Source organism: Osmerus mordax, chromosome 4, assembly GCF_038355195.1.
Source record: "Osmerus mordax isolate fOsmMor3 chromosome 4, fOsmMor3.pri, whole genome shotgun sequence".
NCBI classification, from domain to species: domain Eukaryota; kingdom Metazoa; phylum Chordata; class Actinopteri; order Osmeriformes; family Osmeridae; genus Osmerus; species Osmerus mordax.
In genome coordinates, this window is record NC_090053.1 from 19,245,970 (window position 1) to 19,260,417 (window position 14,448).

The 14,448-nt window shown below is 48.4% G+C and overlaps 1 protein-coding gene across 1 annotated transcript; it reads right to left on the reverse strand.

Moving 5' to 3' along the window:
* Positions 1–2,701: 2,701 nt before the first annotated feature.
* On the reverse strand, positions 2,702–6,750 carry si:dkey-246g23.4 (uncharacterized protein LOC559426 homolog). The gene is made up of 4 exons (XM_067235131.1): positions 6,534–6,750; positions 5,398–5,541; positions 4,425–5,282; positions 2,702–2,913 (listed from the first exon to the last, which is right to left on the reverse strand). Exons 1-4 carry the CDS (start codon positions 6,748–6,750, stop codon positions 2,702–2,704), a joined length of 1,431 nt encoding a protein of 476 aa, XP_067091232.1.
* Positions 6,751–14,448: the final 7,698 nt, after the last annotated feature.

A 14,448-nucleotide genomic window follows, 5' to 3' on the forward strand; every position in this document is an offset into this window, starting at 1 on the left:
TGTGTGTGTGCACATCAAAGTGTGGGTTGAAGGAGGTTTTCAGATTCATGTTCTTTGTGATTCGTTACCGCCGTCTTGGTTAGAATGTATGTTATTAAAATGTTTTCTCCGTCTGTTGGTCTTTCTCCCCCTCCCCTCTCTGTCTCTGCCCCCCCCTCTTTCTCTCTCTCTCTCTGCCCCCCCCTCTCTCTCTCTCTTTCTGTCTGCCTTATCTCTCTCTCCCCCCCCCTTTCTCTCTCTTTGTCTGCCCCCCCTCTCTCTCTCTCTTTCTCTGTCTGCCCCCTCTCTGTCTCTGCCCCCCCCCCTCTCTCTCTCTCTCTCTCTGTCTGCCCCCTCTCTGTCTCTGCCCCCCCCCCTCTCTCTCTCTCTCTATCTGCCCCCTCTCTCTCTCTGTCTGCCCCTCTCTCTCTCTCTCTCTCTCTCTCTGCCCCCACTCTCTTTCTCTCTCTCTCTTTGTCTGCCCCTCTTTCTCTCTCTCTCTCTGTTTATATTCCTCCCCTCCCTGTCTGTTGGGAGAGGCTAAAATGGACAGACAAAATCAGACGTGTGTAATAGAGAGAGAATGTGTGTGTGTGTGTGAAATTCCGGGGGCCTGTGTTTATGGAACGGATTATGCTGACTAAACCTCCGTTTAGCGTTTATTACAACAGAGTTATGAGAGGTGACATGTTTGTTTCTGTATGTTTGTGTTATTCCATAGGAGGCGGTTATCAGAAAAACTGCCGGTTCAGGGTTAGGGAACTACTTAAACAGCTTCACACACACACACACACGCACGCACGCACACACACACACACACACACACACACACACACACACACACACACACACACACACACACACACACACACACACACACAGGAAGAAATGTTTTTCTCTCTGTGGGATTTTTGGGCTGCATTGAATGTGAACATACTGAGTATCTCCATAGGGCTGTGTTCCACCTACATACTGAGTATCTCCATAGGGCTGTGTTTCCACCTACATACTGAGTATCTCCATAGGGCTGTGTTCCACCTACATACTGAGTATCTCCATAGGGCTGTGTTCCACCTACATACTGAGTATCTCCATAGGGCTGTGTTCCACCTACATACTGAGTATCTCCATAGGGCTGTGTTCCACCTACATACTGAGTATCTCCATAGGGCTGTGTTCCACCTACATACTGAGTATCTCCATAGGGCTGTGTTCCACCTACATACTGAGTATCTCCATAGGGCTGTGTTCCACCTACATACTGAGTATCTCCATAGGGCTGTGTTCCACCTACATACTGAGTATCTCCATAGGGCTGTGTTCCACCTACATACTGAGTATCTCCATAGGGCTGTGTTCCACCTACATACTGAGTATCTCCATAGGGCTGTGTTCCACCTACATACTGAGTATCTCCATAGGGCTGTGTTCCACCTACACAGTCATTCCTCCAGGGACCTACTTTATTATTGTGTGTGTGAAAACACAAGTTATCTATAAACATGTTAAAAATTACAGCTCCACTGAAAGCTAAACCAAATGGTACTTTTACACATTTGTTTTGAGTTTGAAAGTGGCACATCGTTTGGAGTTTCAAAGTAGCTAACATCAGTATTTACGATCTGTCTCTGGAGACGGTTTGCGGTGGACAGTTTTGCAAGGCTTGAACATATTTGTCCAAACAGGATTTACTGTTCTAAAACGCACAGCAAAAAATGCATGACACAAAATAAACTACCTCCATCAAACCATAAATCTTGATATCAACTGAAAATATTTCAATTAATCATTTGATAATGGCCCAATGAACACTAACTCAAAAAATCAATATATTCTAACATAGTTCAAAGGAGGGTTCACATTCAAGTGGGAGTGATTAGTACAATTTGGACCAGATTTCATTTAGTTTGATATGATTTACTCAACTTAAAAATGTGTTTTGAATGCTTTGTGTGAAAGCAATTTGAAAATGACTAATGCTGGTGTGCTTGTTGGGCTGTAAAGTGGACCAAGTGGATCTGAGTTTTATTAAAAGGAACATTTTGAGCAATAAGTCACCATGCCTTCACTTACCACTAGAGAGCATTGTTGGCCCAGCTAACCTTGTGAGGTTGTGTTGGAAACAAACGCTATATCACTTATTTGATACGTCCCTGTCAAGAATAGACATTTAATAATATTCACATTACATAATACTAACATCTATGTTCTCTGTGTTTTTACTAAGAAGTACTGTCCTTTCAAGTAAAACTGTTTTGTTGTTGGTAGATTTAATCCTAACTGTGGATCTGTATACAAACCACAGGTTGAGACCCGTAACACTGAAGTGTGATGACTATGGTTATGTGTGCGATGGTGAAACCGTTTTTGTAGTTCTAGTTAGGTCAGAGGTCAACTTTCCCAGCTGTAGGTCCTGATGCTGGCTTGTCTCTGTCCTTCTTCAGTGGTCTACACAGGAGGAACAGGCCCCCTCTCTCTCCCCCTCTCCCCCCCCTCTCTCCCCCTCTCCCCCCCTCTCTCTCCCTCTCCCTCGCCCTCTCCCTCCCACTCCCTCTCCCACTCTCTCTCTCTCTCTCTCTCTCTCTCTCTCTCTCTCTCTCTCTTTCTCTCTCTCTCTCTCTCTCTCTCTCTCTCTCTCTCTCTCTCTCTCTCTCTCTCTCTTTCCCTCGCCCTCCACCCCCCCCCTCTCTCTCCCAGTCTCTAGCCATCCTTTTCTCCGTCTTTACATCGTCTCCTCAGGCTCCTCCTTCCAGGCTCCTCCTTCCAGCCCCCTGTCGAACTCTGTCGGTGAATCACGTCCCTTCATGGGTGACTGCGCCAGCCCCCAGGGCATCATCTGGTGCAGCAGCATCAGGAAGAGGGCGGAGACTATGAGGGCCACGCCTGCCATCAGGAAGCCTGTCCCATAGTCACTCATCTTATCAATGAAGAACCCTGGGGAGCCAATAAGACATGTTAGTGTGGTGTCAGTTGACCTCTCCAGTGTAGTGTCCAGGTTTCTTCCTGCTTCTAAGAAACTTCTCAAATGGACAAAGATTTCCGGTCCACCATGGCACAAAAGAGATAGAAACACCATAGCTGTTCGTAGTTAGCTATAAGATAACATCCAATATGTTGTTTCGATACCGTGTGTGATAGATATGCATCAAGTTCTTCCTTGGAATTGAAAGAACAGTACAGTTTTCATACAGTAGTATGAACAGCAGTACATGGGCTTCAGTCGGAACTAGAGAGAGAGAGAGAAGAGGACAATAGGAACAAGGGCATGAGGAAGGCAGGGAAGTCCATCTGGATTAAATACCAGCAGTATTGTGAAGTTGCTGGTTGTCAGTTCTAAGGCTACAATGGTCCAGGCTACAAACAGTCCATGTCAATAGAAAATAACCCAATTGGGTTGGCCTGGTGACCCACGGAGAAAGGCCGTCCTTAGATCCAGACACCCCTCCACTCTCTAAATCTGAACCTTGTATAGCAGCAACTATTACTCCCCCTTACCACTGCAAGATGGACAACACTATAAATCTAATCAATGGTGTGACTAAGAGTTTCTAACAGCAATTAAGAAGTGACAGTTTTGTCTGTGGGGAGCTGGCCAGAACTTGGCACTGGGAGTTGATTTAGAGGTGGAGGCTGGCTGGCTGGCTGGCTGGCTGGCTGGCTGGCTGGATGGCTGGCCGGCTGGCATGCCCAAGGTGCCGGTATAGATTCAGGCCCTAGCATGCTGGATTTAAAGCTATTATTTCAGAAAGAGAGAAAGAGAGAGCAGTGATGTGTGACCAGTGGCCCAAATTGGGGTAAGATGGGGTGTGTGTAGGGGGGGGCATACTTTATGGTCCGCAGCATTCTGAACAGAGATCAACCGGTCTGGTTATATGTCACCACAATAGAATAACAGCAAACCGTGTTATTCTGCGGAGGGGAGGAAGAGAGGCCAGAGGTAGAAGAGGAGGAGTAGAGGTACAGAGGAGAACCAGAGGAGCAGCAGGAGCAGGAGGAGAGGAGGAGGAGCGAGTGTTGGAGAGGGAGCAGGCCTTCAGGGGAGAAGCCCATTCCAGTGGGCAACATTAGTCACAAGACTAATAGCCCATGAAATTAACACAACTGTAAAGCACCATGATATATGTTTGCACACAACCCACATCTCTCTCTCTCTCTCCCTCCCTTTTCCCTCTCCCTCAACTACTCTCTCTCTCTCTCTCTCTCTCTCTCTCTTTCTCTCGCTCTCTGTTCCCCTCTCCCTCCCTGTCTCTCTGAATGAGGACGTACAGCGCGTGTAGAGAAGTGTAAATGGACTGTCATCCATGGTACCCTGGTGGAGGGTGACCTTGGTGGATATCTCACACAGTTACAATGCCGGGTACAGCACAGGGGTTGGTATTCACCTCAGGTTTGTGTGTGTGTGTGTGTGTATGGTCTGTGTACAGTAACACCCATGGTGTCCTCACCAGCAATGGGAGGGCCCAGAAGCCCTCCGCTGCTCCGGAGGAGCATGAAGAAACCCAGGGCGCTGCCCAGCCTGTGGACACCAACCACCTCCGCCAGCACCGTGATGTGGATGGACACGGTGGCCCCGAACGCCAGGCCGAACGCCACGCTGAACGCCGCCAGCTCGGGGAAGGATCCGGCCAGGGGGCAGAGGAGCAGCACGCCCCCCAAAACCAGCACGGACACCGTCAGCTGGCGGATGGTCGGCATCAGACGCAGGTTGGCCACCCAGCCGAAGAGGATGCGCCCGGTCAGGTCAGAGGCTGCCGAGATGGACATGAGCGCCGCCGCCTGGTACTCCTCCACCCCACGGCTGCGTGCGTAGGGCACCAGGAAGAGAGCCGGGGCGAAAAAGCCGAGCGCGGCGAACACGCCGAACATGGAGTACACCACGAAGGAGGGGCTGTAGATCAGGGTGTAGTCCACGTAGCGCAGCACCTTGCCACGCAGCGCCGCCCTGCTGGAGAGGGCCTCACCTGGGGCTCGGGCTCCTACAGCCCCCTGCGGGTCTCTCTGCATCTGGGGTTGGACCTCCAGCGCTGGTCCCTCCTCCTCTCTGGGGGCCCGTCTCCTCTGGGGGGGATCCAGGGGCCTCAGAAGCATTCCACACACACACAGGTTGAGCTGGAGCCCCCCCAGCACCAGCATGGCCCCCCTCCAGGAGTAGTGGTTCACCAGGAGCTGGAGGAAGGGGGTGAGGAGGAAGGTAAAGATGCACTCTCCTGTGCTGGCCAGGGCGTTGGCCAGGGGGCGGCGCCGCTCAAAGTACAAGCCCAGCATGGTCACCGTGGGGGTCCAGGCGAGGGCGTAGCCACAGCCTGTGGAAGGTGGGGGTGGGTGACAGCGTCACAGGTCTAAATAAAAATTTGAATCACAATGAGGCGCATCCGTTTTGGTTTTCAATACAAGGTGTTGGGTGACGGCCAAACCCACCAGTCAGGAAGCCCACTGTGATGTAGAGTTCTACCAGGGTACGGGCGTAAGCCCCGCCCACCATGCCGATACCGCTCAGCAGTCCACCAGTCATGACCACTGCGCGATGGCTGTAGCGGGCGCTCAGGGCCGACCCTACAGGTGCTGCGCAGGGACACACAGAACCAAATCATCATCTAACCTTCAACAGAGAAACCTTCGATTCCAAGGTGGACTCCATCCGTTATGTTTTCATGTTATTGATCGAGACAGCAGGCATGCGTTCTACTGATCGACCATAAGCTCAATATGTGCTGGTCATGCAGGACGAGCCACTGTGCTAACCACTGCATCCAGCGCCTCCTGACATAGACTCAAAGCAGCTGTTACTGAGACTCGCTGGTCGGGATGCCCACTGCTTCTGGCTGCCCTTGGAGGAAGGACGGCATGGATGTGAATATCAGGGCTCAAGTATTCGCCGTTTCAGCCATTTCTCACGCAACACCTTGTATTTCTCACGCATTTCAACCCTTTCTCGCGCTGGGAAATAAGGGATGACTTGTCACGCTACATGCAATTAATATACGAGGCGCAGGCATACTGAGATGATTGTTTTCTCGATTTATACAGAGTAAAACGGCAATCAGAAAACATCACCAGTATGGGAATCTCACGCCAAACTTTCTATAAAACTTGAGAGCCCTGGGAAAATGCATACACATTTCTTTGGTGGACACTCCTGCATGTGTCTGCATGTGTCTGCGTCTGTGTGTGTGTGGGTCGCCGTTTCCTGCACACGTGCGTGTGTGTCACTACGCTAAGATGAATCAACGCTTCCTTGTTTGTCCTGCGCACAATGTGGGAGATCGCCCTCTAGTGGCTGGAGCCTCACACACTGAACACCGAGCATCAGGAGATCAATGGTGTGATATGAACGAAGCAGGAGACTGTAACAGAGCCTCCCGTTTGGGTCACCTGTGGGATCTGTTACCCAGGATTTGAATAATTCACATAAAGTAGTTGAAATATAACGAACAAATGCCTCTGCTGACAGGAGGATGTCACATGGGGATGCAAGCAAATGACGAGGTAAATACCAACTAATCTTGTGTTCATCTATTCCAGTGCCTCATCCCAGCATTCATTTTGGCCCTCACCTACACAGTGGATGGCAGCCACAGCGATGGAGGTGATCCAGGAAGTGCCTGTTGCCGTGGTTTCGTAGTAGCGGTGTATCTCGACGTAGAGGACCCCAAAGGACTTGATGACCCCGAAGGTCAGGCCGAAAACCAGGAAGCACGCCAGCAGGATAATCCAGCTGTACCCTCCATCCGGGGGCACTGCCACAGCTGGAGGTGACCTCTGACCTCTCATGGAAGTGCAGGACAGGCTCCGCCCCTGTCTCGTGCCTTACTTACCGCAGGACAGGACAGATGGCGATGGGATGACCACAGGAAGGGATGAGGTCATCAAAGGTCCCTAGTCACCGTCTCGCCTGGTTTGTCGGCCGGCTGTACGGTGTCCTGTTGAGATCAAATTAAAATGATCTTACCGAGCTTGAACTCAAACTTGAACTCAACTTTACATCTTTGTCCTAAATGACTGCTCAACTGAATAAAGGGGACTGGGCCAGTCTAAGTCTACCTCATTTCAAGTGAAAGATTATGTAAAATGACATGAGCTGATATTCCCTGGAACACGTTTATCTGGTTAGGAAAAATGTAAGGCCCTAAATTTCGTGCACACACACAAACGCCATCTTTACCCAACACAACAACTGGCTCTAAGTTATACCATCACTCATCTTACACCATCCATCCACTGGGTGGTTGATCAATACTGTTAAAGCAATCAGTGTAGTTTAGGGTAGAAGACGTAGCTCCAGTATCTAGTCCACGACAGCATACCTGGAACTGGCTGGACTCTTTCTCTCCTGTCTGCTTCACTGCAGAACCTGCAGTCAGTTTGGATGGAAGAAGTCTCGGATTTGACCCTATTGTTGTGAAAGTACCAAGTCAATGAAGTCAATTGCAAAATAAACGTTCAGGACAAAATCAAAGTATTTATTACAGATCTGCAAGGTGACAGATCTGTAAGGTGCAGGTGTCTGATACACTCAAGCTGAGCATCTCAGAGGACTGCACAAATGATACAAGAATGAAGGGCAGTTAAATAGTAATAGTAATATGGAAGGTTTTACTCCAACAAGAAACGTCAGGGGCTGATAATCATCATAGCTTTTGCAAGCACAGGGAGAAGCTGCGAATTCAAGGTGCTAGATAGGTTTTGTTTAGTCTTTAGATAGGGCTCCTAGAAATGGCCTTGATGTACCATGTTATCATCAGCTAATATAGCAGACTATAGATCAAACATTGTTTATTCAAAACAGTATAAGAGTAATAAAGTAATCATTAGTGGTAATCTTTAATTATTGTTAATTTATCAGTGGTTAAGGACAGACCTCTCAGATCCGTAATCCTGAATGCTGTGTTGATATGCAGTTTTATTCTGTGCAAAAATGAAAGCAAGCAGGTTTACCTGCTATGGCAGTTAGGTCAGTTGGAAGATATAGGTTGGCTCTGTGTCCTGGTTCTGGGTCTTGGCCCTGGGTCTAGGTCAGGGTACTGAATCTAGGTCTGGGTCCTGGGTCTGTACCCAGGTCCTGGGTCTGGGTCTTTGGCCAAGGTTCTGGTTCCTGGGTCTAGGTCCCTCTGTACTGCTTTCGCCTCTGTCTGTCTGCGTGTAGGCGAGATCAGTACATTTCTGTACTAGGTGCCAGGTACTACTGGCCCCAGGCACATGTCAGACTGATAAACTACAATCCAAAGGTCAACAAAAAGTATACATAGAGAGAGAGAGTGCAGGGGGAGAGAAAGAGAGACATGACATTTAATTGGTGAAGAATTTGTTTCAACATTCAGAAGGAAAAAAATACTGTTTGCTTAAAGTATTTTTCTCTGAGCTTCCCAGACCCTTGGCCAGTCATTGCATACAACAGAGGATCCTCTGTTAACCTAAAATGACCTGCTATGTTACACTGTCACACATGACTAACCATACAACAACCTCACCAGATCTCTGATAAGACATTTATCAGCATTCTTGGGTACTGGAGCTTGTAATCCAGATGAATAACAAACCTGATTGTCTGACCTGCATTCCCCCAGTACCACAATCATGAAATGCAGAAAAAGAGTGAAGCTAGTTCAGGCATGTCACTCGGGCAGCCTGCGTCATCTCACCCATAGCCGTGTTCTCAGCCCATAGGCTTAGCTCGATAGGCGGCGCTAGAAAGTCACACACATGCACGCACACGCATCCTCGATTACCTTAGTTCTGCGCTGCTGCCACCCACCACCATCCCCTTCTCCCCCGTGTTGTCTGTCTGTACTCCCCGTGGGGGATTTAACTCGTTGCTCCCTGCCTCATGTCATGCATGCTGCAGGGAAGGCAGGGAGCGCTGCCCCATGTACATCCATTTGGCCAATGTTAAACCTATTCTCATGTATATGAATAAATGGTGAAAGCAATCACGTGAGTGTCTTGACTGAACTAAATGTATGTTTGGAGGAATAGCCAATCATGCTTGACTGTGGTGTGTAACATAAATGAAGGTAACAAAGACTGTGTTCTCTGATCTTTATCTTTCCAACAAGTTCTAAGAAAATCACAGGAGGAAGGTCTTGGCAAATAGTCTAATTTGAATGGTGTGAGGGGTCTGAGGGTGTGTGGGTCTGAGGGTGTGAGGGGTCTGAGGGTGTGTGGGTCTGAGGGTGTGAGGGGTCTGAGGGTGTGAGGGGTCTGAGGGTGTGTGGGTCTGAGGGTGTGTGGGTCTGAGGGTGTGAGGGTCTGAGGGTGTGAGGGGTCTGAGGGTGTGTGGGTCTGAGGGTGTGAGGGGTCTGAGGGTGTGTGGGTCTGAGGGTGTGAGGGGTCTGAGGGTGTGTGGGTCTGAGGGTGTGAGGGGTCTGAGGGTGTGAGGGGTCTGAGGGTGTGAGGGGTCTGAGGGTGTGTGGGTCTGAGGGTGTGAGGGGTCTGAGGGTGTGTGGGTCTGAGGGTGTGAGGGTCTGAGGGTGTGAGGGGTCTGAGGGGTCTGAGGGTGTGTGGGTCTGAGGGTGTGAGGGGTCTGAGGGTGTGAGGGGTCTGAGGGTGTGTGGGTCTGAGGGTGTGAGGGGTCTGAGGGTGTGTGGGTCTGAGGGGGGGGGGAGTCTGATGGGGTGTGAGGGTCTGGGGGGGGGGAATCTGATGGGGTGTGAGGGGTCTGAGGGTGTGAGGGGTCTGAGGGTGTGTGGGTCTGAGGGTGTGAGGGGTCTGAGGGTGTGTGGGTCTGAGGGGGGGGGGGGAGTCTGATGGGGTGTGAGGGTCTGGGGGGGGGGGGGGAATCTGATGGGGTTTGAGGGTCTGGGGGGGGAGTCTGTGGGGTCTGATGGTCCCCGCTGAGTGATGGTCAGTGACAGCGGAAAGAGACTAGAGGACATAATGGCAGAACATAGGCAAAATTAGCTGGATGTTTGGTATTTTTCCAGAAGAGGAATAAAGATAGGAATATAGCTTATAAAGAAACTTTTGAAATTGCCTGTTGATTTATGATGTAATCAGATTTGGCACCTACAGTCATGATAAAAATGAGTCTAAAGTCATGTTTATGTTACATAAAGCTCCAAAAAATTATTTGCGCTCAAATTCATGCAAAATGATCATTCTATGATTCGGTCCCCAGCTGTGGTGAAATGAAGCCTATCCAAGGGCCGATGTTAGGTTTGGGCTAAGCCTCGTACGTTCAAAATGTCTGTCCACGCCCCTGCGTGACTGCATGAGTCACTAAGCCCTGATAGTTCTGTGATTATGAAACCCCAGACAGGAGAAACTGGTTACAGTACAAGTTTTCTGACTAGTGTCTGCTCGGTCACTACAGGTGTTCAATGTTTTCTGTTAGCTCCACAGGAAGACCTGCGCAATATGTGAAGACCGAGTACATAGTGATATAAAGAGCTCATTCTTTGCACTCAATCTTATTTGACTGTTCTGTTGGATTCACATCACTGGATTCATTCAATCACACAAACCAACACACTGTATGCCGCAGGGTCTGGTCAGTGACAGGAAGCTGCCTGTCTGTCTGTCCAAGTTTCATTAACATGTCAATTTAAAACAACACAGTATAAAAAGAAAAGCATGTTGACACATTATTTCATACCATCCTTATGATGCCCATGTAGTAGAGTGGTCCTTGATAAATGTTTTTAAAGTCCATAAAGTCTGTTTAGGGGTAAAATCCAACAGACACGACAAAGGTTGATGAATGTTTATTTGGGGAGTCTGAGTGCATCTCAGGATTCCCTATGAACCCCTAGCCTGACGTTGTCATACTTATAATTCTAGTCAGAATATGAGTCTGATACCGCTCCGTTGGGCTGTGAGTATGGGGCGTGTTTCAACCGAACCCGGAAAAAAATGCCTCTTAGCTCAATTGGATAGACCTACAACCAATCAGATCAACGTAGTATGTTATTTGTTGAAAACGAATTCAACCCAAGCGCTCTTTGGTGACGTGGTTGATTACGTTACTGTTGAGGCACTTGACCCCGATACCTCTAAATAGCCTGACCAAGTGATCGGGCAAAACTAGCCTTGCTAACGGAGGTTACTTTCTCAGTCACTTTCTCAGGCAAATGACGAATGAAACAGGCTCGGTTAAAGATATCCAAGAGGCTGGCTATCTTCAGCAGGCTCGTATCTACAAAAGGCAGTCCTGCCTGACGTTTATAGTGTAGAATGGAGTGAAATACAACATTGTGCACACTGCCAGTGAGCGAACCGAGTCTGACTGAGGCTAACAACATCAAAACAGTGTAACGGGGACGCAGTCTCACTCAGATTGCCAGTTTTACACAAATCACAAAAAAATCGGACCAGGTGGCTAAAAGCAGAATTCCCATATCTCTTGAAAGCTGCCCTGTTCGACTTTTTAGGTGTAGAATTGACTATAAAACTGTAAAATTATTAACTTTGTGACATGACGTGAAGACATGTCTGCGGTCTACCGGGCGACATTCTCACTCAAATTTCAAGACTTTCGTGACCCAAATCAAAATTCTGATGTGACAGATCAATGGGGAATCGCTTTCTCTCTTAAAGGCTGTCCTCATCGACCTTTTTGGTCTTTTTAAATCGAACTACTGCCCCTAGGGGATCTTGGATGTTGGGAGGGTTATTGATAGTAATAGTAAACAAAACTTGAAATGATTGATATAGCTTTTCCATATTTTACATTTACATTTAGTCATTTAGCAGACGCTCTTATCCAGAGCGACTTACAGTAAGTACAGGGACATTCCCCCGAGGCAAGTAGGATGAAGTGCCTTGCCCAAGGACACAACGTCATTTGACACGGCCGGGGAATCGAACCGGCAACCTTCAGATTACTAGCCCGACTCCCTCACCGCTCAGCCACCTGACTCCATATATACACCCAACCTGCATACTAAAATAGGGAAACCGGCTATATGAAAGAAAGCTTGCTTAACGCATACAAATTCCATCACTGGTTTTCTCAATGGCTGCAGTAAACCGAATGTGAGGCCTTTGCAAGACAAGGGAATATGTAAACACATTTTGAACCCCTGCATGCACAAATTCTGTAAATATACATGTTACAACACTAAAAGTATTACTAAAATGAGATACAACATGACATTAAAAGCTGTTTTATAGCTGAACTATATTTACAGGAACACAACTTTTAATGATAATTTCAGTCTTCCTCTGTTCACCTTCCTCTTCAAACTGTTGAAATCACCTCTCCAGAGGTGTGTGCTAGAAAGTGTGATGGTCATTTTAACATTACAGTCCCTTTTGTGCAAATCAAGACACTCCCAGACGAGTGTATGAGTGACCAGTGACAAAGAGGCTGTATCATTCAGATCTCTACCAATACAGCCCTACACCTGCCTGCTAGAGTGAATGATGGGGTTGGCAGCAACTAGGACAATGGGTGCAGTGTTAACAAGGTCATTAATTAACACTTAGCTGTATCGATCCCAGACAGGCCACCTATGGGACCCTGGCCCTCTATAAATGCCTTTTGAGGTTTAACACAGTCTGTGAGGCAGGAGTCAGGACCAGGCCAAGACTGCAGTCTGTAAGACTAGAACCACAGTCTGTGAGGCAGGAGTCAGGACCAGGCCAAGACTGCAGTCTGTAAGACTAGAACCACAGTCTACAACTCACTACTGTTAATCTATGGTGTCATACTATAAAAATGCACTGTCAAATCATGTTGCCTTCTGTGGCTTTTGTATCTATTTCTGTTCGGTTTGATTCTATTCTGCCGGTGTAACGGTGTGAAAACCGTGAAACTCACTCCACTCACTCGTCAACGAAGAGCTAGCTTTTCTTTGGCGTAGTTGGTAGTGGTCGCGCTTGGCAAGTCAGAGGTTGAGCATTCGAACCCAGCGAGTGCCTTTATTCTGTGCCTGCCTGCCTGCACGCTAGCTACAGATCTACCTCTGATTACATCATACAATCCAACACTGAGTCACTGCAGTCACAAAGCCCTGTTTTCTAGTTCCTATTGAGCTTTCACAGAAAGAAACATGTTGTAATGGAGTTGGTTACAATTCAATAACACATCCCAACTGTGGAGGGATGAAAGATCCATGCTGGTGAGCTTGGTGCTGAATAATACATCTATGATGGGGAAGTCTTGAGCTGAGCAGGGCAGAACAGTGAAGGTGAACACTGGGCCTGGGGAGGAGCAGAGTTGGCCTAAGATAGGATGGCACTACTGACTTCCTGTTATACCCAACGCTCTGGTACCATCAGCCTCTGAGCCAATCAGTGGCGAGTCCTTGCAAATGAGTCAAGGTCGTGAACAATGGGGCTATAATCACAGAGGGGGCTATTTCTCCCATCCTGATTGGCAGAGAGATTGGACTGTGGCCCAGCCCTGATTTGAGGAGTGGGCCAAATGTGTGCCAAGAGGAACCCAGTTTATCTGCTCGCACTCAATGGGGGTTGTTATGAGAGAACACACAGTTCTGGAGCAGCGTGAAACTTCCTCTCCCTCATCACCATCCAGGTAAGCTGTTTCTAATGACTGTGCTTGCACAGTTGCTAGCCAAAACAAGGCAGACATAGATTTCTGCTTTGCTGGCAAAATGGTTGAACTAGAATAACATCAACTTTAGTAATATGGTGTAGTGGTCTGAACAACTGGGATTAAAACAAGAAGCTATGCCATGCTAGGCTAAGAAGGAGGCTGAAAAGACCATTTGAGTGCAGCTCTGAGCACCATCATTGTGTAAACGTCCCAGTCATGCCCGCTCTGTCTTTGTCACAGCTGCCCAGTTTCTGGTCTGATCAATCACTGTACAGGCCTAGGGCACCATGCAGCCTGCTTGAAAATCAGAGCACAGCTAGAGCACTCTGTCTCTCTCTCACACACACACACAAATACACACATAAACACACATCACTCTGTGTGTGTGTGTGTTCAGGTTTTTTGCTGAGTCTGAATTACCCAGCCATATGACTAGGTCCTCCGAGGGCGGCTGGCATCAGACATTCTGTCGACACACGCATCTTTCTTCAGCCAAGATGTGCAGCGAGATGTGGCATGGGTGCTGGCCTGACCTTTGGCAAGGGAATCTATTATTTCATGCAAGCCTCCTACCGTGTGTGTGTGTGTCTGTTGGGAGGGTGGGAGTAGCTGGATAGACTGTCTCCTTGTTTCTCAACGCACACACATCCGCCATTGATCGAACCGACTGACACAGCTTTTATCCGAGCCTTATCTGGGGACTTACCTGACTGCTACTCCTCCAGACCAAGGTCTTCTCCACAGGAAGTGGTTTACAGGTGCAGCAGCTCGTTTGTGGGATTCCCGCTGATGTTGGCTTGTTGGTGTGTTTACAGGTGATCACCTTTGGGGAGGGGCTGGAGAGGGTAACAGGAGCCTGGGTTCCCACGGCAACTAGTCTCACATGGAGCCTCCATGTGATCTCTGGGGGATGCCAACTGCTTAGTCAGCACACGCACACACAAACACACACGTAAACACGCACACACATGCAC